The 27,267-nt window shown below is 38.7% G+C and overlaps 1 protein-coding gene across 3 annotated transcripts; it reads left to right on the forward strand.

Moving 5' to 3' along the window:
* LBR (lamin B receptor) lies at nt 1–25,736 on the forward strand. Of its 3 annotated transcripts, XM_075042555.1 has the most exons (15): nt 1–209; nt 8,655–8,835; nt 10,390–10,590; nt 12,250–12,333; nt 12,987–13,164; nt 14,357–14,553; nt 15,392–15,446; nt 17,037–17,231; nt 18,571–18,674; nt 19,090–19,215; nt 19,312–19,480; nt 20,770–20,850; nt 20,953–21,075; nt 23,193–23,307; nt 23,967–25,736. In XM_075042555.1, exons 1-15 carry the CDS (start codon nt 205–207, stop codon nt 24,010–24,012), a joined length of 1,860 nt encoding a protein of 619 aa, XP_074898656.1. In that variant the 5' UTR covers nt 1–204; the 3' UTR covers nt 24,013–25,736. The 3 variants fall into 3 exon arrangements, with proteins under 3 accessions (XP_074898656.1, XP_074898655.1, XP_074898657.1); XM_075042554.1 differs by lacking the exon at nt 23,967–25,736 and having other exon boundaries at nt 3–209; nt 23,193–23,723; XM_075042556.1 differs by lacking the exons at nt 1–209; nt 23,967–25,736 and adding an exon at nt 6,784–6,800 and having other exon boundaries at nt 23,193–23,723.
* Nucleotides 25,737–27,267: the final 1,531 nt, after the last annotated feature.

A 27,267-nucleotide genomic window follows, 5' to 3' on the forward strand; every position in this document is an offset into this window, starting at 1 on the left:
CCCTTCTTGGGTTGGCAACTTTATAGGAGGACTCATTTTTGCAACGTTTTTGCAAAAAATAATGGTAAAATAACCCCAAAAGTAACAATAATACTTGTCTTAAGCACGGAGATGGCTAGGTATGGTACAGATACATGGGAGTCCCCTGGACAGCGAGGCTGTTAGATCTAGCTGTGGGACTGAAAAAGATCAACACGACCAGAAATGTTGTAAGTATTTCAGAGCTAAACTTAGGGGAGTTCATGGTCAGCTCTTATTGCTGCAGTGTGTTAAGGCTGTATTTCCTGAATATTGGAAACATTTGTATACTTTTCCCTTAATGCTGCAGAAGTGTTTTGGTGAATTTAAAGTGCGTTTAATTCTGTGAAAGATAGGTACTGGTGTCAGTTTTTTTAATATTTATATTTTTTTAAATCAAAATCTGCATCTTATTACATTGAAAGAGACAAGTAGATGGACAGGAACAGTGTAAAAATGAATGTAAGAACTTTATTTGCCCCGTCAATGAAAGTTTAGTTAATTTTTTGGTCTTTAAACTGTATTGGAATGAGAACACTTCTGAGATGGGATGTATTTTACTCGTCAACCACAAACATTTTCATGTAAAACAAAAAATAGGAAGGAAAAAATGCAACATAGACATCGAATACACAAACATTATTATGTAACAATGAAAAATAAAGATCAAAGGATTTATAGTAAAATTTCATGTTTTAGGAAGTGTTTACAGATCATTAATTAAAAGAAGACAGGTTGGATATAACCTGAATTTAGTTCCATAGACTTGACATATCTGAGGGCTTTACTGTGAAACCTGAGTTTTCATATGGCATTGAGAAAGCACACAGTTATGAGTCTCCAGATGTATTAGCTTACATAGCAGTACACACAGTAATACCAGTAATTCATAATATCACAGGCAGCAGTAACCTGGTTAATAACAATTCAGGGGACTCGAATGGTCACCAATTCTGAACTGAAAGTCTTGAGATATTAACTCTAGTTAATATCCCAGTATTTTAAAAAATATCCTTTATTAAATTAAAGATAGCTTAATATCTTGGGATACTAAATTCAGTGCCTCCAGTCTTAGAGGGTTTCATGGTTTGGAGAGAGGTCCTCTGTAAAGACAACCTGTTCTCCCAAGGCCAGTCAGTACAACTGAACTTCCCAGGACACTACTTCAGTATATAACACCATGCAAGTAAGCGTAGCCTATAGAGGCCTTCCTAGCCATTAATTAGAGACTTCAGTCCTGCAGAAAATCTCAAATTCCACTTTGACAACACTCAGATTTTACAGAGTACAGATAATACTATTCATATTAAATTTCTACATAGCCAACTATTTTATATTTTCTTTTAAACTCAAGCACTTTTTACTGCTAAGTGTATGTCCCCTCAGGACTTGAGAATCATAACTTGCGTCTGAAGCAATTTTTCCTGGCCCTTGCTGGAGGAGAGTAAAATAATACCATTTTTGCTTATTAGTATTGTTTTCCACCATTCTCCTGAGCCTTGTCACAGTTAACACCCACCGCCCAATGCTTTTTGAATGGCTTCTTCCCAAACCCCTGCCCCTCTTTCTACCTCCAGCTGAAAAGCATTTCAGAGACAGGAATCAGAGAAGGAAAGGTGGCAGGCAGCCTTGGTGGGACCAGCTCCAGCACCAGAGCCCTCTTACACTTCTTACTGAAATCAAAAGGAGAACTGAGGGTTGAATTTTGAAGGATCAACATCTTACGGGGACACAGCTGTTGTAGTGTCGTCAGGCAGATGTGATATTGTAGTCCTTAATATTTATTGTTATAATGAAAGCCTGGAGAATTCTTTTCTCAGTTTTATGTTGGGGGATTGAGATGCTTTGTGTATAGATCGGCAAATTTCTCTGCTTCTGAGTCCTTTATACAGACACTGAAAACCTAACTTGCAGCAAGGCACAGGTACTATCATTTTGGTGGGCACGGTTTGACTGGATTCCACATTTGTCCCATTTAATAGTTGACCTGTGATGGTCCCATAAATATTTCTGAAATAATCTCTCAAATGTATACCAATTATCAGCAGGTTCACTGGCAGAATTGCAATAAACAAGTCTTAATGGCCCAGTAGCTTTCTAATCCAGGTTCAATAAACAATCCCAAACCCAAACCATTACTCTGAAGGCATGTTTATTCTCTAAATGAGATTGCCAACAGAATGAAGCAGGCTCATTCCAAGCATTAGCTGCTGTAATTAAGACATCTACTGAAAACAGTTCTTAACATTGTAATTGTAAACTGTGCAATAGTAATAAAACAAAAATCTTAGCTGGAACCAAAAACGTTCGTTATCTGAAGACAGAAATGAAGCTTCAGTTGCATTCTTTTGCATAGTACGTTATCAGATGTCTTTCAGATAAAAGCTGATTGCCTTAACACAACTAAAGAACAAATTTATTCTGACTGTATTTAAATCTATGCTTAAACATGACTCTGGTTTGATTGAACAACTTTTCATCTCATTTTGACGCTTCTTGTTGCATCATGTAGTGAAAAACGTAATGAATGCATAAGAACATACAACCTGACCTATTTGTTATTTAAAAAGGGGGGATACAAAATAAAATTAAAAAAAATTGCTTGGGAAAATTAAGAAGTTCAAGGCTAAGCTAGGTAGAATAAACAGTAAAATATTTTTTTAGATAGTTCACATATGAAGGGCCATTTCCTGCATTAATTTACTTAGGTAAAAAGCTTGCCATACTCTTAATTCAAACATTACAGCTAGAAACTTTAAAAAAAATAAATAAAATTAACTCAGAAATTTGTGAGCAAATAAATAACAGTAAATCTCAGCCAAGTGAAGCCCATGGTTACCATAGGCCCCATTCGGTTATGGTTGTGGTTTTTGGGTGGGTTTTTTTGTTTTGTGGTGGTGATGATTTTTTTTTTAATCTTTTTGCTGTCTGTGATATTGCCAGTCTTCTGTATTGGAAAATGGTGGTCTTGTCTTTCGGGAATTTTTCTTCATTTGGGAACCTTTATTAGGCCAGAATATGACTTGTCAGCCAGTGTCCGAATTTAGAGTTTGGGAGGTCCATAAAGACTGTACAAACGCAAATACATCTGTAATTAATGCTTAAAGGAAAACTCATTTTTAAGATCCAAACACGTGGAACAACTTATTTCACATTAAAATGCACTGCGCACGGCGACTCGTTAACTTTTTCACAATCTATTTTAATTCTGCCTGCTGAAGTATTGCTTAGACTTCCTGATTTCAAAATCTGCCAGGAACTTGAATGGCCTTTCTGGAAAAGTTGCCTCAAAAGGACAGCGGTAACCACACACCGCTGCTTTTTTTTTTGCCCTTCTTCTTTTGGAGAGGGGATGTTTTTACCACGTTTCAGCCTCGTTGGGTGCATGGCTGGGGGGAACACGGGCAGTTTTTCAGTCAGTGTAGGAGCACTCGCGGTCTCGCCGCCTCAAACGCCGCCTGAGGCGGCGTTTGAGGCGGCGAGACCGCGAGTGCTCCTACACAAAACCCCCGTTTTTTGTTTACCGCCCGCCGTGGGGCCTGTGTGGCGCAGGGTGGGGGGGGCGCGTTGCTGAGGCGATCCCCACCGCCGCGATGGCGACGGCGGCCTCTCATCCCCCGCTCCCCCTCCCCGAGCTTCTCCTCCCCTCCGCACTCGCACCCGCTATCAGCCCCCCGACCCCGTCAGGGAACCGAACCACCCCGCTCAACCCCTCACCGGGGCGGGTAAAACGGCGGGCCTCGGGCGGCAGGACCGCGCCATCGGGCGGCAACCAATAGCGTGCGGCCACCCACGATTCAAACGGCGCGTTGTGGCCAATGGGCGCCGTTGGCGGGTGGGAAGGGGCGGGGTGAGGGGGCGGACCGTTGCGCGGCTGTAACCGTCGCTCAGGGCGGTTGTTCCCTTCAGCCGAGAAACGCCGCGCTCGGGCCCGGCTCCCGCCGCTCCGCGGAAGCGCCTCCTGCCCGGCCCGGTGGGGGCTGGCGCCAGGTAAGGGAATGGCGGCACCGGGGCAGGCGCTGGGCCGGGACAACCCCCGCCCTCCGCGGCCTTCCCGGGGGGGGGGGAAGCGCTCCGGCCAATCGCCGCCATCGCCTCTCTCCGCCCCCAAGCGCGGGCATCGGGCCGCGGCCCCGCTCAGGTCTCTCTTTCTCTCCCGGTGGGCGGGCGAGCGGCGCCGTTTTCCGCCGCCCGGACCGTTCGCTTGGGTCCAGGCGGTAAGGCGGGGGGGGGGGGAAGTCGTGTGTGTTGGGCTTTTCCCCGCTTTGTTCGGGATACCGCCGCTTCCCTCCGCAGCGCTACCGCGACGCCGGGCCCGGCGCGGGGAAAGGCCGCGATCCCCCGGTGTGGCGGGGGAGCGCCGTGGGAGACGCGTAGAGAGGCGGCCTGGCCTGGCGCGGCCCCTCCCTTCCCCCCCCCCCCCCTCCTTCTCCGTACGGCGGAGGCCCCGCGCCAGGCCTGGGCCGGGAGTGCGGTCGGGGCGGGGCCGCGGAGCGGGGCCGAGGGGCCGGGCCTTCCCCCCTCCCCCGGCACGTGGGTCCCTTCCTGTCAACACCGCGCCTTCCGCGGCCTTCACCCCGCCGCCCTGCCGGGGGGCGAGTTCAAGTTCCTGACGCTTTCCCTCCGCTTTCAGTGCTTCTGGAGAAAAGCCCTTTTAAAGGGAAAAACCTCGTTTCTCTGCCTGAGGATCGAGAGTTGTGTTTGGTTGGTTTGGTTTTTTTACCTTGAGGCTTTTTTGCGCTTGTTTTTGGCGGTGAAGCTAATTCGGCTGTTCAGTCGAGCCAAGCTTGAACTGTAGTAGATGCCCCCACCATTATGGGTGTTGAAGAGCTAGAAATGTGGAATGAGTAATGGTGATCCTGAAAAGATCCTGCACAGCTCGGTCTCTTTGATGAATTTGGTAGTAATTTTTGTAATTTGGTAGTAATTTGGTAGAATATCTGTGTAGGAACCTCTGTCTTGTTAGCCTTGACTGTCAGTATTTTCTTTATTTTCTTGCATTTAGCTGGCTCTCTCCTCTGACATACACAACACTATCTACCAGTGCTGAGATGTCAGAATTAGTACATAGAAGAGGGATACGTATGAACTTAGCTCTTCCAAGAGGGAAAACTTTGTTTAGTGTTTTTTTTTTTTAAATTAATTTCTTAAAACTGTGCACCCAACTTCTGGTGATATGGTATGATCTTCTAGTGACTACAAGCTAACAGTCTTTTTCTTCTTATTTTCTTGACAGGAGTGAAATATTTTTCCACATATCTAGTGAGAGGGTCATCAAGAAAGACCAGAAATGGATGTATGGGGCAATATGTCTCTCTGCCATGTTTCTCTTTAATTGTTTTGCTGTTGGTTGAGTCAACAGTAACTTTTCTTCTTGACCAACTTTTAAGCTCCAGGGAGTTTTGCATTAATTGTCTTGGCTTGGTATAGGATACAAAATGCTTTTCAGCCATTCCCTTAGTCTGGGTTACTAAAGGAAAATCAGTGGTGCAGAAAACACAAATTTCTTATTGGGAGTAAGCGAATATACTTACAATCGAGTATCTGTACAGTACAGGATGCATTGTATGAAATAATATTGTTTTGAGGTCACTTGGATATATTTTGAAGCCCTGCGAATTAAAAAGTTGGCATAGGACTACTGTGAATATTAGGCTGATGCCAGCTGGTACCCTGAAAATTATCAGGGGTGTGTGTAGAGCTTGAAAGAGCAGTAAATTCAAAATATAATTTCTAAACTGTATTTTTTTTTAAAGGCTTCCTATCTTTATTTTTCTTGATGCCAGTAATGGTTTTTGTTATCTGAACAGATGAAGGCCGCCTTTAAAAGGTGTAGCTTTTTTGAAGTGGGATATATGTAATGAGGATCGCAAACCTCCCTCACATGAGGTGCAGGGGTGCAGAACAAGGTGGTAATTTTTGATAGGGTAGGAAGTAATATTTACTTTTTTAGTCTTTAATGTTCAATGTCATTATTAAGCTTTAATATTTAAGGAAAAAATGGAAAAATAAGTAGGTCTTTCCATTAATAAGATTGTTCATTACTTTTGAATCACAGGATAATATTTCCACTTGCTGAAATTTATTTATTTTTCTGGAATTTTGTGTCATTGATACCCACCTCAGGCTGAATTACATAGCATTGATTTAGCTTCAGGTCCTTCAACTCCTTTTTCCAACTTCTTAAAACTAACTTCAGCTCCTTTTGAGAACGAGGCTGGAGGATGGGAAGGTCTTTCTGCCTTTAAAGAGAATCAAATAATCAGGTTACCTTTTCTTTGGGCTGTCTTCATGTGTGCGTACAAAAATGCTGGGTTTTGAAGTTTGGCAGAAAATTGCATTTTATTATCCCTATGAAATTGTATCTGAATTTTGAAGTGGTTGTTATAAACTGTAAAAATCAGTTTACTTATCATTAGTAACAACTTTGTGAAAAATTGTTTCCCTTTCTTAAAAAGGACTTAAACTCCAAAGATTCTGTTTTTCATAATTTTGTCCTAGGATCTGGCAGCTTTGTCCTGGTCAGGCTCTGAGTTTACAGATGATGCCTGAGGTGTTCCAGGTCAAGAGAAGAAACAGTTGGCTGGAGTGTAGGAAGTACAACAGCAAAGAGGAAATGAAGTTGTAGATCAGGTTATGACATCTGGTGAAAGCTATGACTGGACTTGGTGGAGGACCGGTGTTTAGACTAGTTATGGAAGAGGAGGAAGAAGCTGGAACTGTGCGAGAGACTGGGGAAAGAGCAGTAATAGACATGGATCTTCTAAAGAACTGTCTCTTAGGTGAGAAAACTGGACAAGGAGACAGAGATGAGGATTGAGATCAGATCTTGAGCCCAGAGGTGGCGAAGAGGAACTGGAACTAGTTTGGTGAAGAAGGGCAGAAAAGGCAGAAAACCCCCAAGGAATTAAAGGGGGGTAAGGAGAGAATGAAGAAGAATTTGAAATGAAAATACAGAAATTGTATTTCACGGAGTCATAAGAAACAAGGCTATGAACTTGAGGGGGCATAAACAAAGTCGGAGGAGTGGGAATTCAGAAAGAATAAGAAAGTAACAAAGAGGCTGGGACAAGAAACACTAGGTAGAAGACAGATGAGCTTGGAAGAGTGTGTGCCTACAGGCATAGACTAGAACTCTGATAATTTTTCTAATTGGCAAATATGAGTGAAACCAAATGATAAAACTTATTCTTTTTGCTCCTTCAAATATTGTACAGTGAAGGAGATGGCCAGATGTTTCTGTTTTGAAGCAATTAGGAATATTAGCAGTAAAATCCACATGAGGGAATTTTGCTGAGTTTTTGGTTTCTTCTTTGACTTGGAGAGCTACACAGGTGTAAAATCTAACAGCAGCAGCTTCAGGAAATGCCAGAATGAAAGTCGATTGAAAAGCCTCACTTAGCCCCATCCCCCAATGTGTTTATGAAGGTCTGTGATTGCATATTAATGGTATTTTTTGCCAAAGAATCTTAACTTTTCACTGCAGGTTAGTTGATGTGTAATGAATGAGTATCTAATTAAATACTTGTTACCACCTCATTTTGTGTGACTTCCCATCTTATTTATGACTAACAAGTTAAAATGCTTTGAAACAAAAACATTTGCTAGTTTGTTTGTTCCCCCCCATTCCAAGTTCCTATATTCATCATACAATGGTGATAGTTCGTAAGTTAGTATGTATTTTACCTTAGACTTTTAAGATACCCTCACTTTATATGTTGAGACCTGAGTCACAGAAGTTCAGGTTAAAAGTGCCTTCTGCTATGGAAACCTGTTTTCAGAAGGTAGTGACATAATACAAGGCACTTTTCAAAGAGTTATACAGGACTTTATATTTAAAAGCATAACTTTCTTTAAGCTGCAGTTGTGGTTTTCCCAGCACCCTGGTATGGTGGACCAAGGGTAGTGGTTTGGTGCAGACAGAGTGATAGAATTTAGTTTTTCAGGATATTGTGTGATTGCTCTGATGCCATACTTTGTTTTCCTACAGGCTCCTGCAAAAGCAATTACATGTCTTTTGCTAAATAGGTGGAAAAGAGAAAATACTCAACCCAGACAGTAGCCTAAATTCTGGTGTTTCCTACCTTTTGAGTGTTTGGCATAATAAATCGAAGAACGTGTGTAATGAGGCTGTGCGTATTGAATAGATTGTGGATGTTTTATTTTAGCATTTAGAAATTACCACTTCAGTAATTTTTGTAGAACCACAAGAAAAGAGGGTTAGAGGACATTTAGATACCATCGTAATTTACTTTTTTCCCCCTCTAGATAAGATCAACTGCATTATGTCATTTTGGTCAAATATATGCTTTGCCTGGTTTTGATGGTCTCTGATGGTGGAGTTAGTTGCATACTGGTCTAGATGTACTATGATATACAGTTAATACATTTGAACATTTTTTTGTAACATCTAACTTCAATCTTTGCTCTTTTGTAAGACTACTTCTTTTGTCTACTATTAATTTGGAAAACAGATCATTGCTTTTTTTCTTATCAGGCAGCTTTTTGCCTATTTAATGTGAAGACTTGTTTACTTTAAAGTTTCCCTCTTCCAGCCTAAATGATACAGAAAGAGAGTAGGGAAAAATTAAGCCTAATGTTTAGCTGTCATATGTATTGATTCATTTCTTTTCTAGGGATTCCTTTTGGAAAATGCCAAACCGAAGGTTTGCTGATGGTGAGGTGGTGATGGGCCGTTGGCCAGGAAGTGTCCTGTACTATGAAGTACAAGTGACTAGTTATGATGATGTTTCTCATCTTTATACTGTGAAGTATAAAGATGGGACTGAACTTGCGTTGAAAGAAAGTGATATAAGGGTGAGTATACATCAGACAGTTATCAGTATTTCTATGGAATTATATTGATTTTTGTGATGTAGATAAACATACAACTTATAATTGGACAGTTGCCTTGCAAATTTTCATTAACTGTCTTCAAGGAATTGGTGCTAAATAATAGCTCTTTCCTATGTGACATCTCAAGTAGAAGTTCAGAATGCTGACCCTATGTTTAAAGAAGCGTGATTGTTTCCAATATGTTGAAGAAACTGATACATTTGGAGGAGAACCAAGTCTGGTCACTCAGGGACTCTATAGCATGATTGTTCTTTAAAAATTGGTTTTGGGTGGTTTATAAAGCTAGTAAACAGCGGGTTGATGCTAATTTGACTTTTTTCCACTTCTAAATAAGAAAATTCGAAAACAAATGCAAGCATGTAGTTAAGGATCACTGTAAATATAAGTAGTGCATACCCTTTAAGCACGTGCTTAAGATGTCTGTGGATAGATTGTACTGGTTTAGGTCCCCAAAGGTTTCATAAGGTATTTTGCTCTGTTTGTGACAACTGGGGACTTTTGAAAAACGGTCATGTTGTATGTGTATGAGCACATCCCCTCCTCTTTACGTATCTTTATTATTTTGTTTTCTGTTACTAAAAAAGGCCTTTAAAACTCTGCGTACAAGTTTCAGTTTAAAATGTGATAATGCATGAGACAAAAAGCTATTTGAATGTTTGCTGTAATTGATTTTTAAGGCCTGCTCTGAAACCTGCAGAAGTTCAAAGGTAACTTGTGTGCCTTTATGTGAACTGTAGTTTCACTTTTTGGTGGTGCTGTACATGTCCTGTAACTGGCCTTTTCTTTTGGGACAAAATGTTTCTGCCTTGAGGTATACAGCTGTTTTCACTGCTTTAAGACTTTGTAACTTGTTTACTTCATGCTTGCAGGTTAGCAAACTCAAGCTGAGAAAATATGTCTCTTCATCATAAAGCATTTGTGCCTTATAAAAGTTGTGTTGTGAAAATTTTACGTGGGAAAATTAGTATTGTAGACTTCACAGAGAAATAAAACTGAATACTTTTGGGGAAAACTGTTTATGAAATTAGTTGTCACATCTAATTTAATGATTTAGCTGACAAGGTTTTTTAATGTTGATTTGAGATGTGTTGCCTTAACCAGATCATTGCATCTTGATATGCTGAATGTATTAATAAAGCTAAGTAATTGAAATTATAGCCGTCTCTTAAGGCTTAATTAATTTACTTACGCAAAGGCTTAAGAGGTTGGTACGCTTAAGAGCTTAGTGCTCACATTGATAGGTTACTACACCTGTATCGTGATTTCTGTAGCTTTGACAGGAATCATCAGCAGTTGGACTTTGGACAGGATTGTTTGGGTATTACTAGCAAAATGAGTATACTGTAGTTGCTCTTTCTTAACAGCCCCTGTACACCATCAGTAAAGGAAATAAGAGACAATTCTGTAGAAGTAAATGCCAGAGTCCTCCGCATCACAAAAAAAAAAAAAAGTTTCTAAAATTGTTCTTTGGAACATCTAAGATAAGGTCTTGCTTTCTTCCCCTCTTTCTTTTAGTCACAGTCATCATTTAAGCACAGAAAGAGCCAGTCCTCTTCAAGTTCTCCCTCCAGAAGGAGTACTAGCAGATCTCGATCTAGATCTCCTGGTCGGCCAGCAAAAGGCAGGCGTCGTTCTTCTTCCCAAAGCAGAGAACATAAAGATGACAAAAAGAAAACCATTCAGGAAACCATTCAGGAAACCAACTTAGCTCTACTGGTATTAGTTTTTTTGTTTGTTTGTTCTTTGTGTGGGGGTTTGTTGGATTTGAAAATAAAAATTGCTATTTGCAACAGATTTGTTTTATGCATACTGGGTTTATTATTGTAAAAGCCAGCTGTAGTTCATGTTCCCTGAACAACATAATTAGCTGCAAAAGTGTATCTCAGAACTGCCTTTTTTTCTTTGAAAATAGGCTTTCTAGCTTGCCGAGTTGAGGAAATTCTAAGTTCCACTTGAATTTGGCAGTACGGTGAAGTTCTGAGAATTCAAACAAACACAAATTATTTAATATTTTAATATTGAAGTAATTGTTAGCCATATGCTCCCACTTGTGAAATGGGGCAAAGGAAGGTAGCCTACTTTTAAGATGTATTGGGCAATACATAGCAGGTAGGTATTAGAATTTGAAATAAAATGAGTTCTGTTTTTATATACAGTTCATTAAAATAGTAAAGGAAAACGTGAAGCTTCTGTGGGAGAATTGCTGCAGAATTCAAGTGTAGAATATATATATATATGGCCTTGCTCACTGATAATGTTGCAGGACTGTTTTCATTATAAAAACTATCTTGTAAGGTTTTGAAAGTTTATCAAATACCTGGTTTTTAGATGAAATTTATCATGTTTATTCTTGGCCTTTTTGTGAAGGTTATACTGAGTACTGGAAATAGTTCTGGTGTTCTGTAAGTGAAGAACAGTAGAGGTGATGTTTCTCCATTAAGAGGCAAACAGCATTTCTTCTGCCAGTTGTGCCATTGGGATAGCTTCAGGTGATACTTGTCTGAGACAGTCCCTTGAATTGGAAATGCCTTCTGCTGATCTATTGAAAACAGATAGGTTTTAGTTTCAACTAAACTAAACCAGACCAATCTAAACTAAATAGATAGGTTTAGTTTAGTAAATTGCTACTACTGAAAGCATTCTTTGGCACTGCAGTTGCCGTGGTTTTTGTTTTGCAGTGAACTACTTTGAGCTGTGTGACCCAGTGCATAGCAAGTGGAGCATATGTTCGTTTTAAGTAGTTTGTAGCCACACTTCACTTTGGACGAAAAGGTTAAAATATCTTTAGTGGTTTTTCTCCTGACTTTTAATTGAGGAGTAGGATTGATCTATTGGTACGACTGGAACAACCTGGTCCTTTTCAACAAAACTTAAGCTGAAATAAAACAGATGAGTCGTGTTTTCCCAGGGTTGTGTAAGCTAGACTCATTCAAAGAATTTTTGTAAGAGAATTTATTTCTTAGGAAGATATTTAATGGAAAACCAAACTTTCAGTCCTGCAGAACAGTGTCATATATAGGACACTGAAATCTCCTCTGTTTTCCAAATAGAATTACTAAATAGACATGTATTTTGTACTTGGCAGTTCCAAATGATGAGTTAAAAATAACTTGGAAGCTGTATTCTCCCTTAATTTCAGTGTTAATTAAAAAAAATTAGTAACCTTTTCCTTTTCTTAAGTGACTTTTCTTCCCTTGTTTGTGACCTGAAACTGTCCATACTTTGGATATTTGATGCATTTGTTTTCCTGTGGAGAAAACTGGAGCAGTTGCAGTTGAAAAAAACCTATAGTGTTCTTAATTATTCATTATATACTTAAGCTTAATGCAGCTGTTATTTTCAGAAAGCTAAAACTATGTTTTTTCTTTTAACCAGAAACCGAGTGAGAATAACACCAGAAGGTACAATGGTGAACCTGACAGTACAGAAAGAAATGACACATCCTCCATAATCTTGGAGGTAGGAACATTGTATTTACTCCTAGTTTGATGTCACATTCTAACTTTGCTTTCTCAGAAATACCTAGAAAAGGGCAATACAATAATCAAGGAGAAATAGAATGCAACGTAAAACTTAGAGGTCAAATAAGTTTACTGTTCAGCTAATTTCAGGGGAGAGGGAGATGGAGTCGTCAGAAGGAAGATTACTAGAGCTGTGTAACATTAATTTTTCTTGCTTGTTTTTTCTATCAAACCCTCACTGGTTATTTGTGTTAATTCTCATGCTTTTACAGTGTGAATGTTTGGCCATAGAAAGTGATGATTTTTGTTTTGTTTTGTTTTTTGTTTGTTTGTTTTTAGCCTAATCAGTTCTTTAGTCCTGATTGTTAGCTAATGCACAGAGTTATGGCAGAAAGAAAGGGAGGAGGGTGGGAATGTACGACCTGTACTGGAACTGCTGCTGGTACGTAATCATGGCCGAAGTGATCACAATGAAACTGGTTTTAGCAGTCTCTTCATATAAATGCATAAACTTAAGTACTGTATGGAAGTAAACACATTGTATGTTGGTGTTTTATAGTAAATAAAGTCCTCCTAAATAAAAAATATTGCAGTAAAATAAGGCAGTCACTGGGAATTTTTTTTTAGTAAATTCTTTTTATTCATTAACAGCAAAAGTTGAAACCAGACCTGGAGATAGAGCGTGTGCTTGAACAATACAGCTTGCGTTCAAGAGAAGAAGAAAAGAAAAAAGAAGAGATATATTCAGAGAAAAAGATTTTTGAGACAATAAAAACAATTGAGAAAGCATCATCAAAAACAAAGGAGCTAGAGTTCGGTGGAAGAATTGGTATGTGTGCAAATTGTCTTAATAGTTGAAAATTACTACTCTTTTATGTTTTTTACTTATTGACCATACTGTCATGTCAAGAACTGTTTTTTCCAATTTTTGGATACTTGTTGCAGAATCTGGTCATATGACAGTGCTTCACGTAGTCTGTACTGGTATTGGTGGCAGTCAAAGAACTGTTACTGCACTTGGTTCTCTTGTGAAATATAGTGAAGATCTTGAGTCTTCTCTTGCACAGTGAGATTAAAATATTTCCAAATTAGATTTAAGAAGTAACTAGCAAAGTTTTTGGTTTTGTCGTGGTTTAACCCCAGCCAGCAGCTAAGCACCACGCAGCCGCTCACTCACTTCCCCCCCACCCCCAAAGTGGGATGGGGGAGAGAATCAGGAAAAGAAGTAAAACTCATGGGTTGAGATGATAACGGTTTAATAGAACAGAAGAGAAGAAACTAGTAATGATAATGATAACACTAATAAAATGACAATAGTAATAATAAAAGGGTTGGAATATACAAAACAAGTGATGCACAATGCAGTTGCTCACCACCTGCTGATCGATGCCTAGCTAGTCCCTGAGCCACAATCCCCCCCACCCCCATTCCCCCCAGTTTATATACTGGGCATGATGTCACATGGTATGGAATACCCTGTTGGCCAGTTCGGGTCAGCTGCCCTGGCTGTGTCCCCTCCCAACTTCTTGTGCCCCTCCAGCCTTCTTGTTGTCTGAGCATCAGAAGCTGAAAAATCCTTGACTTTAGACTAAACATTACTTAGCAACAACTGAAAACATCATTGTGTTACCAACATTCTTCTCATACCTAACTCAAAAACACAGCACTGTACCAGCTACTAGGAAGACAATTAACTCTATCCCATCTGAAACCAGGACAGTTTTCAAAACCTAGGTGCTTTGAACTCAACAGTAAAGTATTCTTCATACAGTTTTTTAACAGTTTTAAAGGGTAGCAGTGGGTGTTATCCTTCAGTTTGGTTATATAGCCCCATATGGGAGTGAGAAGTATGTCTCTATCCCATTACATGACTGGGCGATTGCTGCTGTCTTGCTTCAGGAATAGATAATGACAACCTCTTCTTTATTGCTAAAGTTAATATCTAGCTTTATTAGTGGGCTTGAAACTAGTTTTTTATTTTCTGTGTTTATGTTCTAATACAGCATGATGTCTCTTTACAGGGACCTTCATGCTGATATTTTTCCTGCCTGCTACTGTATTCTACTTGCTGTTGATGTGCAAACAAGATGACCCCAGTCTTATGAACTTCCCTCCTCCTCTCCCAGCACTTGAAAGTCTTTGGGAGGCTAGGGTGTTTGGTGTTTTTCTTCTGTGGTTTTTCCTTCAAGCTCTGTTTTCGTTACTGCCAATTGGAAAGGTAAGCTGTCAGTAGCAATTGGGTCTTTACAGATAATTAATTTGTGCGTTAGGCTTGGAAGGTAGGGTATGTTCTTAATGCAGTTAAGTTGAAAGCAAATGAATTAGTTTTCCATATTAAGCTGGAGTATGGCTACTGCAGATTTCTGTAAGCTTAAGATAACACAGTTCGTTAAGAATTTAACGTCTGTGCATTTCACAGTCTTACAGTAGAAGAGGCAGAAGGCCATATAGGAGTTGAAATCAAAGCATGGATAACATTTTCTTGGTAGAATTCTAGAAGAATTTCAGGAATCTGACTTTTAAATCGACAAAACTGTTTGATACTCGGTTTCTTATTGATACCCACTGTTTTGGAATGTAATCTTCACTTACAGGAAGCTATAAACCATTCTAGCCATATGTATATCGAGCAAATACTCTGTTTCCCTCTTTTTGTAACTTGAGGGATACTGGCAGATTCTGAAAGAACACTCTAATAAATAGATCATTCAGTCATGTTGTTCTATGGTTGGACTCAATGATCTTCAAGGTCCTTTCACCTAAATGATTCTATGGTTCTATTGCTATACATGCTTAGAATTATTGGAGCCATTCTGTTTTCTTGAGGCTGGTTAGGAAGAGATTTTTTTTTTTATGTTTTTATTTGAAACTGTTACCCTTTTTCTTTTCATGTTGAAAGTATGCTTTTGAGAATAATGCATGATCTTCAGATTTGAATGTGTCCAGCTGGTTACCTTGAATGAATGTCTTAGTGGCAGAGATGTGCTTGATTTCCCTCCCCTGCCAGTGTCCCTAGAAAGTACTTTGTTGAAACACTAGTATTTTATTCTTTGTAGGTTGTAGAAGGCCTGCCTCTTTCAAATGGAAGGAAACTGCAGTACCGGATAAATGGTAAGCACATTGCAGTTGCTTATTCTGAAACTTGATATCCCTATCTGATTTGCCGTGCTCAGTACCATGAGATACAAGTTATGAAAGATACACTCTATGGTCAAACTAGGTATCTGGTGTAAATCTTTCATAAAATAGGATGAACCTCTTCTTCGAAGAAGTTGTTTAGTAATGATCAGGAACTTGCCCCAAGAGCAAGACTTTACACTATACGGGGCACCTGGTCTGCATCCAGTTGTGACTGGTGACTTCTGTCCTTTTCCTTGCCTAATTGCTAAACAGGCAGTTGCCTATCGGAAGTGTTAGTAATGCTCATGTAACAAGGGTTGTTGTTCCAGATGTTCAGGAGTGATCTGAAGAAATCTAATCCCATGTGTCTAGATCATCTTGGGATGTCTCTGATTTACAGACTAATAACTAGTAGTGTGTTGTAATTGATTTAAGATGTTCTTATTCTTGCCTGGCAAAAAACAGTTCTGAGTCCTTATTCAGATCTGATTTCACTTCCTATGAATAAGGCAAGTTTCTCATCTAGGTTTAGAGTATGGTTTAATGTATTTCAGCAGTCCTACTTTTTCAGGCTTAAATAGGAGGTGTACTTTGATGCCTTGCAGGTATTCCAGACTACCTATTTGATTAATTAGTCAGTTCAAGGACACTGTCTCATGGTAATGGAATTCAAATGTTATATTAAAAAGTTGAGTGGAGTTTTGTCATAGTCTGGTAAGATGCACCATTTTAAAGTTGGAATAGGGCTGTAAATCATAAGAGTGAACTGCATCCTGTGGAAGTGAGTCATATTGAGGCTGCCTCATAACTTTCTTGGTTCTGGACTTCTGCCTTTAGTAGGAGCATAGTCCTGCAATTTTTTTTTCTGTATTCTGATAAAGGGAGGAAATAAGCTATGTGATTTGGATGGCTTAAAAAGGAAAAAATAAAAAGGAGGTGGGGGGAGTGGGGGGAAGAAGCCATCTTCTTGCTGCTTGAAAGGCTAATTCTCAAAGCAACTTTGAAAGCCTTATTGAGGAAAGGAAGACGATCAGTGACAGGACAAGAGGTAGTGGACACAAACTGAAAACATCATTCCATTCTACGTGATTTTATACTCTCAAACTACAAAAGTTTTGTGTTCAAGTTTTGACTTGATAGTTATTTCAATACTTTAATTACTGCTATCTCTATTGAGGTATATATGAAGATAATTAAAAAAGAAAATATGGTTATCTGAACTGTCCCACAGATAAGATTTTGTGATGTGCTGTCATTATCCAGGAGTAGTGTCAGTGTCCATTTTTCCACTAAAAGCTGAAATTGGATTGTATGTTGTAAAAAATGTAGGAGTGCTCAGAGTGTTCCTGCCTCTTGTCCTTTTGAGGAGGAGTGCAGGAAATTTCAGGGCATAGATAGAATGTCCTAGGTATATTGCTGTGCACCAGAAGTTTGAACCTCAAGAGGATGGGATGTGTAAGATGTTATTGGAATATAGACAAATCTTGGAAGAAGTAAAAATGCAGAAAGGCTGGACTGGGTAGGTTCTACTTAGAATGATCTTTTATTTTGGCTAATATGTTTTTCTTCTCCATCCTTTAGGGTTTTATGCTTTTATTTTGACTGCTGCAGCTATTGGAACTTTATTATATTTTCAATTTGAACTTCATTATTTGTATGATCACTTCATGCAGTTTGCAGTGTCAGCTGCAGCTTTTTCTATGGTGTTGAGCATTTATCTGTATGTTCGGTCCCTGAAAGCACCTGAGGAAGAACTAGCACCAGGTGGAAATTCTGGTGAGTTATAACTATTTTGGTAATTTATTTCCAATTGTTTGGTACAGTTTCATTTTTATGAATTAAAGGCTAGGTTTAGGGCTGGTTATTACAACACTGTGACTTTTACTTTCTGTCAATGTAAAATTCATGTTGCAAGTTAAATGGCAATTTCTTGTTCATGCTCAGATACTGTACAATGCTTAAAATCTTGGTTGGATCGTCTTGAATAGCTTACAGAAAGTTATCTTGGCTGGTCTAGTCCCCTAGCAATGAGAGGACAGTTCCGTCCTTTCTGTTTTCAGCATTTGTCTAAGAGGCTTGTCTAGTTTGCTTCATAGTGCCCTTCCTGGTGGGCCTTTTCCTGAAACAGCTGGGAATGGAAAGAAAAACTGAAAATCTAGATGTTTTGGCAGTGGGAAGTCAGGTACAGAACTTGAAATTACAGTTTATTTCTAAACTTTTATTTTTCTGTGCACTTTTAAATCTATTAGCTGAATTGAGTCTTCAAAAGAAATTTTGATTCAGTCATGAGACTGCCTACCTAGAAAGTATCAGTTACATGTATATAGGTTTCTTTTGGACAAAGGATAGACTGAGAAGTCAATTAGCATTAAATATTGACCAAACTATTAAAAATGATCATAGGCTGACTAAGAAAGAAAATTTATGGACAGAACATTTAGTGTATTAAAATGAAGTACTCAGATATCCTCAGTTCCTTTGTCAGTGCAGCATGTATGTGTGTGAAGGGCAATAATAAATTATCATAAATCGTTTTTTCTTTGAAAAGTGCAGTTCTGGTCTCTGTAAGTGGCATAGTAGCATTCTGTAACTGTTCTGCAAAGTGCTTGTTATTTGCTAACTTGGTGCAGGATATCTTGAAGTCAAGGTATTGTATTTTCCTTCTGGTCCATCTCTTTCAATGGACAGGTAATTGTCACAGCTAAAAGAATTCTTGTTCCCAGAGAAGAGCAATGAAGTAGGAGAAGAAGTAGAATTAATTAATACCATAAGATCATGTTCACAGAAACTGTGATGTGAGCTTCAGGATAAGGCTGAAAATAAGGAACAAATGCCAAGGAGACATAAGCCTACAGTAACTTCTAAAGTGTTTAGTCCTCCTGATAAATAAAATATTTGGGTCTCTTAAAATATAAACCATGTGGGGTTTGCTTTGTATTTTGCATATACTCTCACATTTTTCTTGCCCATCTAAAGGCTTGCTTTTTTTTTTTTTTTTTTTTTTTTTTTTGTCCTATAATGAGAGAACTTTAGTAGAAAGTAGGAACTCCTTTATGGGGAGGAGTGTAGTGGCAGATGAAGAGTACTGCTAACAAAGATTGTGTCTTATCTGCAGGGTATCTTGTGTATGATTTTTTTACTGGACATGAATTAAACCCTCGTATTGGCAGTTTTGACCTCAAATACTTTTGTGAGTTGCGTCCAGGATTAATTGGCTGGGTGAGTCAGTAATCTTAGTTATTTTATTTGCTTAAATATTACACAAGTTGATTATTTTTTAATATAGATATAAAATTAGCATTAAGGATACAATATGTATTTATAAGCAGGAAAAAAGTACTTACAGTTTTGTGTTGCCAGATTTTTAATGACCATTTTCGTTCACTTTAGGAAAACTTCTACATTCTAGCTTCTTTGCTTTGTGGGAAATGAAAACCTTTCTTAAAGTACTCATATGTTGAGGTTGTACAGCTTCAGAAATGTAGTTAGTTGTAAAACTGTGTCTTGTGAAATAGGTTATTTTTAAAACTTAAACGTTGGTCAAAAACATCTGTATTAAAGTGGCCGATAGTGTAATAGAAAAGACTACTTTCTTTTACAAGGAAAACTGGTAATAAAATATTTTCTAAACTAGGTTGTTATAAACTTGGCAATGCTCTTGGCTGAGATGAAGATACACAATCAAAGTATGCCATCTCTGTCAATGATACTTGTGAACAGCTTTCAGCTTCTGTATGTGGTGGATGCTCTTTGGAATGAGGTAAATGGCAATCATATTACACTGTTACCATTTCCAATTACAATGTTAAATGAATGAAGCTTTGTAAATTCTAAATTCCTTTCTTCTTGTTTCTAGGAAGCTATTTTGACTACAATGGATATTACCCATGATGGATTTGGATTCATGCTAGCATTTGGAGATTTGGTGTGGGTTCCGTTTGTCTACAGTCTGCAGGCTTTCTATTTAGTTGGTCATCCTACTGTGGTTTCTTGGCCTGTTGCTGCTGCAATTACTATTCTGAACTGTAAGTTATAGTAAATGTTATTGTTGCTGGTAGTAACAACATAGCACTGATTTTGTTTCTTTGAGTTGTGAGGTGAAGCTTTAGCTAAGATGCAGTGATCGTATTTTCTGTATTACCACAGCTGGTGGAAGCATGTGTCTGACTACTGTTTAATACAGAGAATATAATAAAATTGCATTTTATTAAATGAAGGATAAATGAGACTCTGGACACCCAATCGTTCTGTTGAGAGGCGTCTTTAGATGGATTCTGTCTGGAGTTGCAGAAGTGACTTAAAACATTTTGAATGAAGTGTAGCAGATGCCTTTTGAAGTCAGTCTGAGTGACTGTGAGTGGCTCTTATAAAAAAAAGCAGTCAATAGCTTGTTGGCTATGCTTTACTGAACCTAGGGAAAAAGAGGTTTTGTTGTTTAACAACTTGCATCTCCTTCCCTGATGCCCATAGTTATATACTCATGTCACCAGAAAACATCTCCTTTTTTCTAGCAGAGTGCTTTGAGAAACAATCTTGCATCTTTAGGGGACCTTAAGTTTGCACCAATATGGATGGCCTTGTAGTTTGTCCCTTTTATCTAAGTAGTAAACCTAAAAGAAAAAGTTTTTTGTAGACATGACAAAGAATTTAAATACTTGGAAAGAATATGAAGGCGTACAACTTGGTATGTGCACTCCTGAGAAATATAGCATCTCTTTTTCATGTTCGGTGAATATTTTTTCTTGGTGTGTTTTTTTTTTTTAAACATCTTTATTTGAAGTATGTTGTGATCGTGTTTTTTCAATACAGCCTTGGAAAAAGCAAATTTAAGCTGCCTTGTGAAAGTGTTGGGGGAAATGAGTTTCAAAACCAGATAATAATTCATTGTCTGGTTCTTTTAATATTGTGAACTTGTAAATAGTTGGTTGGTTTATGGAGTGTAGGCACTGTAATAAAATACTGGGCTGCTGATAGAGCTATAATCTTATAAACTGCAGCACATCGCCTTATATGAATTTCAAACTCAATGTTACATTAATAAACTAGAAGTCAGATATAAATGTAAAAGTAGATGTGAAAAAAAGCTTCTCCAAGATCTTAAACGTTAGTCAGCAGTGTGTAAGAGCATGTGGAACACAGGTTTCCGGTAGTATTTCTATCTTGTTAGAGCTCTGAGAAATGGAGGATATCACTTACATCTCTGAGGAAAAGACTTCAATGTTGTAAGAGTGGTAGAGAGTATGTGAGTTCTTTTGTTGAAGGAAAGAATACTGGAAAATACTGAAAATGCAAAATAAATAATATTTATTTTCAGTTATTGGGTATTACATATTCCGAAGTGCAAATTCTCAGAAAAATAATTTCCGAAGGAATCCAGCAGATCCCAAATTGGCCTGTAAGTGCATTTTTTTACTTGTTTGATTGCTGTACAATGTCTCTTTGTACTATTTAAATACACATTTCAATTGTTGTATTGACTACAATACTGTATTCACAGATCTGAAATTTATACCCACTGCAACTGGAAAAGGGCTTCTTGTCACGGGTTGGTGGGGTTTTGTTCGTCACCCTAATTATCTCGGTGACATTATCATGGCTCTAGCATGGTCCCTACCCTGTGGTAAGTACCTGAAACTAAAGTGATTTTACCAAAAATGCTTGTATGTTTTGGCATCTGACCGGGTTTGAAATGCAAAGTGAAAATTATTTGAGATACTAAACCTGTAATTAATTGAATGGCAAATTTCTGTGTTGTAAGCTTAATGCGACACTATTTTCTCTTACATCTTATTATTTATATCTTACTATGAACTTGATATATCATACTATAGATTTGACTCTTCTTTCTGACACTTTTATCATTCAGTAACCATGGGGCTTGCTTGCTAATAAGTTGTTCCTTACATTTTTCAGGCTAGTGGCTGTGCTATAGTGTTTTCAAAGGGAGTTCCCAAAAAGTGGAAGTTTGCATGGAGACAAGGGCTACCACATATAGGGATGGACTTTAAGCAAAATACATCTGAAAAAAAAATAAAAATCATCAAAACACAAAGGAGTGGAATTCTGTTTCAGAGTTTTTGTTAATGAATACTTCCTAGTTTTCATGAAGTTTACACTTGGAGGAAATTAGGGAGCCTTTTGTCCAATGGGGTTTTGTAGCCCTGATTCTTTTCAAGAGCTTAGAAAGAGCAGTGAGAATTTCAGAAAATACATCTGATCATGGTAGTCCTGCCTCTTCTCATTCAAGTCTGAAAAATGGCTTTGGGCTTTTCCCATGCCTGAAGAAGCTTGTCTTCTATAAAAGCACAGAAATGAGCATGACAGATGTTCTTCTGAGGCCGAGCTACTCCACACCCCATGGCACAGTCTGGCTTTTGCAGACTGGGACACAGGGAGTTTTGGTAGAGTGGGACTTTGTCACCAAGTGCTTAATGCCCTGACCAGGAGCATCAGCTGAGAGAGGGTTTTTTAATTTTATTTTGGACTTTAATTGAAAGTAGACAATACTAGATTAGCTTATACACTTGTAGACAATATCCTGGAAGACACTTCACCCCATGAAAATGAGGGACTCGAATCCTCTGTCAGCATCGTAATGGCAGAAGTGCAAGTGTTGCTGTAACTGGGTGGGGGGCAGGTGGTGAGGATGGGTGGGAGGTGATCATAGAATAGTTTGGGTTGGAAGGGACCTTTAAAGGTCATCTAGTCCAACCCTCCTGCAAGGAGCAGGGACTTCTTCAGCTAGGTCAGGTTGCTCAGAGCCCCGTCCAACCTGACCTTGAACGTTTCCAGGGATGGGGCATGTACCACCTCTCTGGGCAACCTGTTCCAGTGTCTCACCGCCCTCATCGTAAAAAGCTTCTTATATCTAGTCTGAATCTACCCTCTTTTAGTTTAAAAACATTACCCCTTGTCCTATCACTACAGGCCCTATTAAAAAGTCTGTCCCCATCTTTTTTACAAGCCCCCTTTAAGTACTGAAAGGCTGCAATAAGGTCTCCCTGGAGCCTTCTCTTCTTTAGGCTGAACAATCCCAACTCTCTCAGCCTTTCCTCATAGGAGAGGTGTTCCATCCCTCTGATCATTTTTGTGTCCCTCCTCTGGACCTGCTCCAACAGGTCCGTGTCTTTCCTGTGCTGAGGACCCCAGAGCTGAACGCAGTACTGCAGGTGGGGTCTCACCAGGGTGGAGGAGAGGGGCAGAACCCCCTCCCTCGACCTGCTGGCCACGCTGCTTTTGATGCAGCCCAGGATACAGTTGGCCTTCTGGGCTCTGAGTACACATTGCTGGCTCATGTCCAGCTTTTCATCCACAAGTCAAGTAGTGTGCTCTCAGCAAAGCTAGAATTACCATCTACAGCCAAAATAGAAAAAAAACTTATGGGGCTTGTGTGGGGCAACTCAGTGCTGCAGAATTTTAACTATTTCTCTGGTTTTGATAGCTAAAGAACATAAAATATGTGCCAGCTTTGCATGTGTTGAGAGTGAGGTTGGTAGATTTTGAGACCAAATTTTAAGGATTTTTTTTTTGTGGGTCTCTTCCTATCTGCATGTAATGTTACACGATTTTTGCACTATCCTATTGAGTATTTGATGCTTTACAATACGAGTATAAGATGCTTTAGTCCATAACAAGTATGTCACCAGCTTAGTACGTGTTGCTAATAGCTAACCTTTCTGGATTTTGTTGTTGTTGTTGTTGCTGTATCTAAAGTGACTTTTGCACTTTGTTCTACAGGTTTTAATCACATTTTACCATATTTCTACGTGATATATTTCATCTGCTTGCTTATTCATCGAGAAGCTCGGGATGAACATCATTGTAAGCAAAAGTACGGCTTGGCATGGGAAAGGTATTGTCAGCGTGTACCATACCGCATATTTCCTTACATCTACTAGAGTGCTCCAGATGCCTGATTTGCAAATTACTTCTAAAGTTAGTTTCTTTGCAAATAAAAATATACCTCTTACCTTTGCACTTTGTCTATTTGTTATTTAGGCTTTTTTTAAAAAAAAAAAAAAAAAAGAGTGACCAAACAGTGGAGTGCATCAACAGGTATTTACAAGTAATCTTAAATGTGTGAATTACATGAACTGACTGTGACTTCAATTTTTTAAAAGATTGTGAATTTAAAAAAGTCTTGGAGCCCTAATTTTTCAAGTTAAATTTTACCTAGAATCCTGAGTTTACATTTTTTAATTGCTTTTAATTAAGCACTGTGATGTAAAGTATATTTTCTTAATACAATAAATACAGAAATTCCATCTAGTTCATTTTTTGGTGTTACTTGTACCATCTAACTTCAGATGTCTGACTTAGTTGCCTGCATTGGAAGAGCAACAGGGTCTTTTTGGTCAGTGGAGCTGGAAGCAGAGGATTTGATCCACATGAGGGGCCCGTGCTGCTGGCAGTGCTGCCCTGCAGCCCTGGCCCCAGAGCTGCCATGGCTCAGCTGGGTGGTTGTCCCCCTCCTGGCTTTTCATTAATGGGATTTTTTTTTTTTTTGGTCAGGGAGGCTCAGGTGGCCCCTCCTGCCCTGCGCCTGCAGGATGGATGAAGGGATGGGATCGGGAGGAGAAGTGAAGGGGCACAGCTCTCCCCTCCCATCCCATTCCATCCTCCCATTCTTGAGGCAGTTTCAGCATGAACCAAGGGGGACTCTGAGCTGCTGTCTGGCAGTGCCTCTGACCCTTGAGAGAAGGCACGCTTCTGGCTCAGACTCCTGAAGGTAGATGATACAAACACTTGTTTCAGCTGTGGGCAGAGCTGTGGAAGTGAGCAGTGAACCCTAATCCTGCATCTGGCATTGAACACAGGGTAGCAAAAGGTGCAGTGTATGCGTATTTGACAGAAAAGAATAAAATGACCAGAGTTGGCTTATTCTGATCTTTGTAAATTATATCTTAATGTACCATAGCATTTACCAAGTGTGTATAATAAAGCCTCTGTGTTTTTGCTGTACAGTGTTTGGATTTGAAAATGCAATAGCTTTTTTAGAAACAGGAGACATCAGTAACTAAATCCATTTCCAGTAATTTTTTTTAAAATGTTCATTGAATAAAGGTTTTTGTAAATTAATGTATTAATTCTTGAAACAATTGAAGTGTTCATTTAAATATTTGTATTGACAGATATGCTATGAAAATATAGGAAATGCTCCTCAATCCAAAGTTGGGTTTTTTGTTTTTTTTTTTAATTTGGCATTGCTACCTCATATATAGGTTTTGCCTTTTGTACTGTTGCAGACAGAGAAAATAGCTATTTTTTTGCTATTGCTATTTAAAACAACGTTTTTTACATGAGCCTGTGGTTAAACTCAACCACTTTCTAATATATTTTTGTATATATTTGACTTTTTAACTAATGTATGTGTTCTAGTCACTAGTTGTGTTCTTCGTCTAACTGGCTGTAAATCAGATGCCCTTGCAGCATTTACTTCATAAGTAGAATAATTTTATATTTTACTGAAACAATCTTGCATTAATTAACTAGCTTTTATTCTGTTATCGCAACTGAGAGCTTTTCACATACTTCATACGTGAGGTTTATAGCACAAACTGTCCAAAAAAAGCTTATTAGAATCCTAAATATAGTGCAGGTACCTCTACACTTGCTTGCAGGAAGGTTCCTAATAAATCGGAATGTTGCTATTATTCATCAGTTATTTTCAGTTCTTTTAAAATGTTGATGTAATTGAAATCTAGCATGTGGCTTTTTTTTTTTAATAAAAGAACCCTCTATTTTGTACACAGGCATTTTTTACAGATAATTGTACATTTGAAGTGTATATAATGTAGCTTGATTGTGACTGTCTCCTCTGAAAATCTGTATGTTGGCGTTGTAAGGAAAATGTTTTAAGACAAGTACTTTGATTCCTGGAAGGAAATAGCAGTGCCTGTAACAACACTGAAGAGCATTTACTCCTGTGAAGTAGCAGATTAAACTGGGATACTTTTTTTTCATTGGATGCTCAATGGACTAGTGGGAAATAGAGCAATCATTTAACCGTGCCAGTTTGCAGCTGGTGTTTTAAAATGTACTGAAGGGGAGGACAGTTTAACTCCTCAGCCTGTAAACTAGGAGATGCTACTACCATCCCAGTTTTATCTGTTGCCACGCTAAGTTGTTAAAATGCAATTCAGAGCTCTTGTCTTTCAGAAATAGATCTTGACCAGTGATAACTTCAGTTTATTTACATGCTGAGTTTTATGTGAATTTGATTTTGAAGTAATTGTTTTTAATACAAACAAGCCTATAAACTAAAATAAAGCTTTTGCTTAAAATTAAGTAGTGCTTTTTTTTTTTTTCTTCCCAATTCATGGTGGTGTCTGGAAAAAAAAAAAGACATTGATTTATCTTAAGATGTGAGTTTGCTGAAGTTCCTTTTGTATCTGTGGTTGTGGGTTGAGTGTTAAAAGCTCATGTAGGCTGCTTCTCTTAGCCTGTCTGGGAATTTTAAGGAAAGGAGGTCTCTCCATTTAAAAGGAGATCTCCACTTCTCCCTTTTCTTCTGCTTCTTTTTATGCAAAAGTTTACAGATGCACCATCAGCCTGAGAGCACGTTTGTTCTTTGAATCAGCTCTGTTTGTCAGCGACTTTTCTCATTGGCCTGGGCTGAAGAAAATCAAAGTCCAGGGAAATAGGTGGCATGGCAGGGGAAGGAAAAGCAGGCTCAAAACCTCAGTGGCTAGTAACTTAAGTTATTATTAAGTTAGGAAATAGTGATTATCTTTACTGGAAAAGATGGTGGCTTTGGAGAAGTGAAATACTCATCATTAAACATGTCTGAGAATTGTCAGTCGCAGAGCTGGCACAGCAGGGCACCTGCTTTTGTGACTCTGTAACAGGGGTCAATCCACCACATGAGCAAGGACAAAGTCAAAGTGAATTGGTAAGCCTGGAGGTGATGGTACCCTGGGCCTTTAGGGAGTCCAGTGAAGTGGGGCGAGGCTAATGCATTACCTCTCTTTGTTCCTCCATTCTGTTGATCCAAAAATAAAATTAATTTTAACTGTAAGAAGACAGAATTAACACTTGTTTAGCCTGTATTATGTTGTATTTTCCCCCACAGCTTCTCTTAGGAGTCAAAACCAAACCAATTTCACGTAATCGTGGGATACAGCCTCAGGAGTACTGCACAGGTAATAAATTTCGTGCTGATTTGATGTACTGTGAACAAGGCTCTAGCAGAAATATGATACTTGACTAAAGAAACAGTAATGATAAATTTGCCTACAGAAAGTTACTTAGTACAGGTAATAAAAACATTACATTTACAATAGCTCACTAAAACCTTACCAGAAGCATAGTTCTTACCTTTAGCAGAGTGAAAGCTGTTTCAGGGAGTGAGTGTAAAACCTCTCAAGTGTGTGGGTGGAGAGTATCTTGCACTGTCTCTATATAATCAAAAATTCCAACACTGTTTTCTGGTGGGAAGTTCCCTAAAATTAGAGGAAAATACTTCGATAATGCTTTTACATTTTTAATATTTCATAAAAGCTAAGCAGAGGATTATTTTATTTTTTTTAGAATTGTATTTAAAACAGCAGTCCTACCTTTCTGTATATAAAAATATAAGCGATAACTATGTTATGGAGTACCATGAGAAAAGTATTTCCTGCCCCGTCATGGGTGTGGGGAAACCTTTTGAAGAAAAGACTGAAGTTGCCAAACTGGATTGGTACTCCATCTTCTGTTTTTTGTGTATGTGGTTGTCGTATTCACATCCATCTTTCTCCTCAGAAGACTATCCCATGCCACTGTAGCCCCATTTTTGAGTAATTTTCCTCTTGTACCTTGAGGTAGTTTGTTC

Source organism: Buteo buteo, chromosome 12 (genome assembly GCF_964188355.1).
Source record: "Buteo buteo chromosome 12, bButBut1.hap1.1, whole genome shotgun sequence".
Taxonomy (NCBI): Eukaryota; Metazoa; Chordata; class Aves; order Accipitriformes; family Accipitridae; genus Buteo; species Buteo buteo.

Coding starts and splice junctions, on each gene's coding strand:
- LBR (XM_075042555.1), top strand. Junction 17,232..18,570: donor AGCACCAGGTGGAAATTCTG/GTGAGTTATAAC, acceptor TCTTATCTGCAG/GGTATCTTGTGTATGATTTT. Junction 19,216..19,311: donor TGGATGCTCTTTGGAATGAG/GTAAATGGCAAT, acceptor TCTTGTTTCTAG/GAAGCTATTTTGACTACAAT.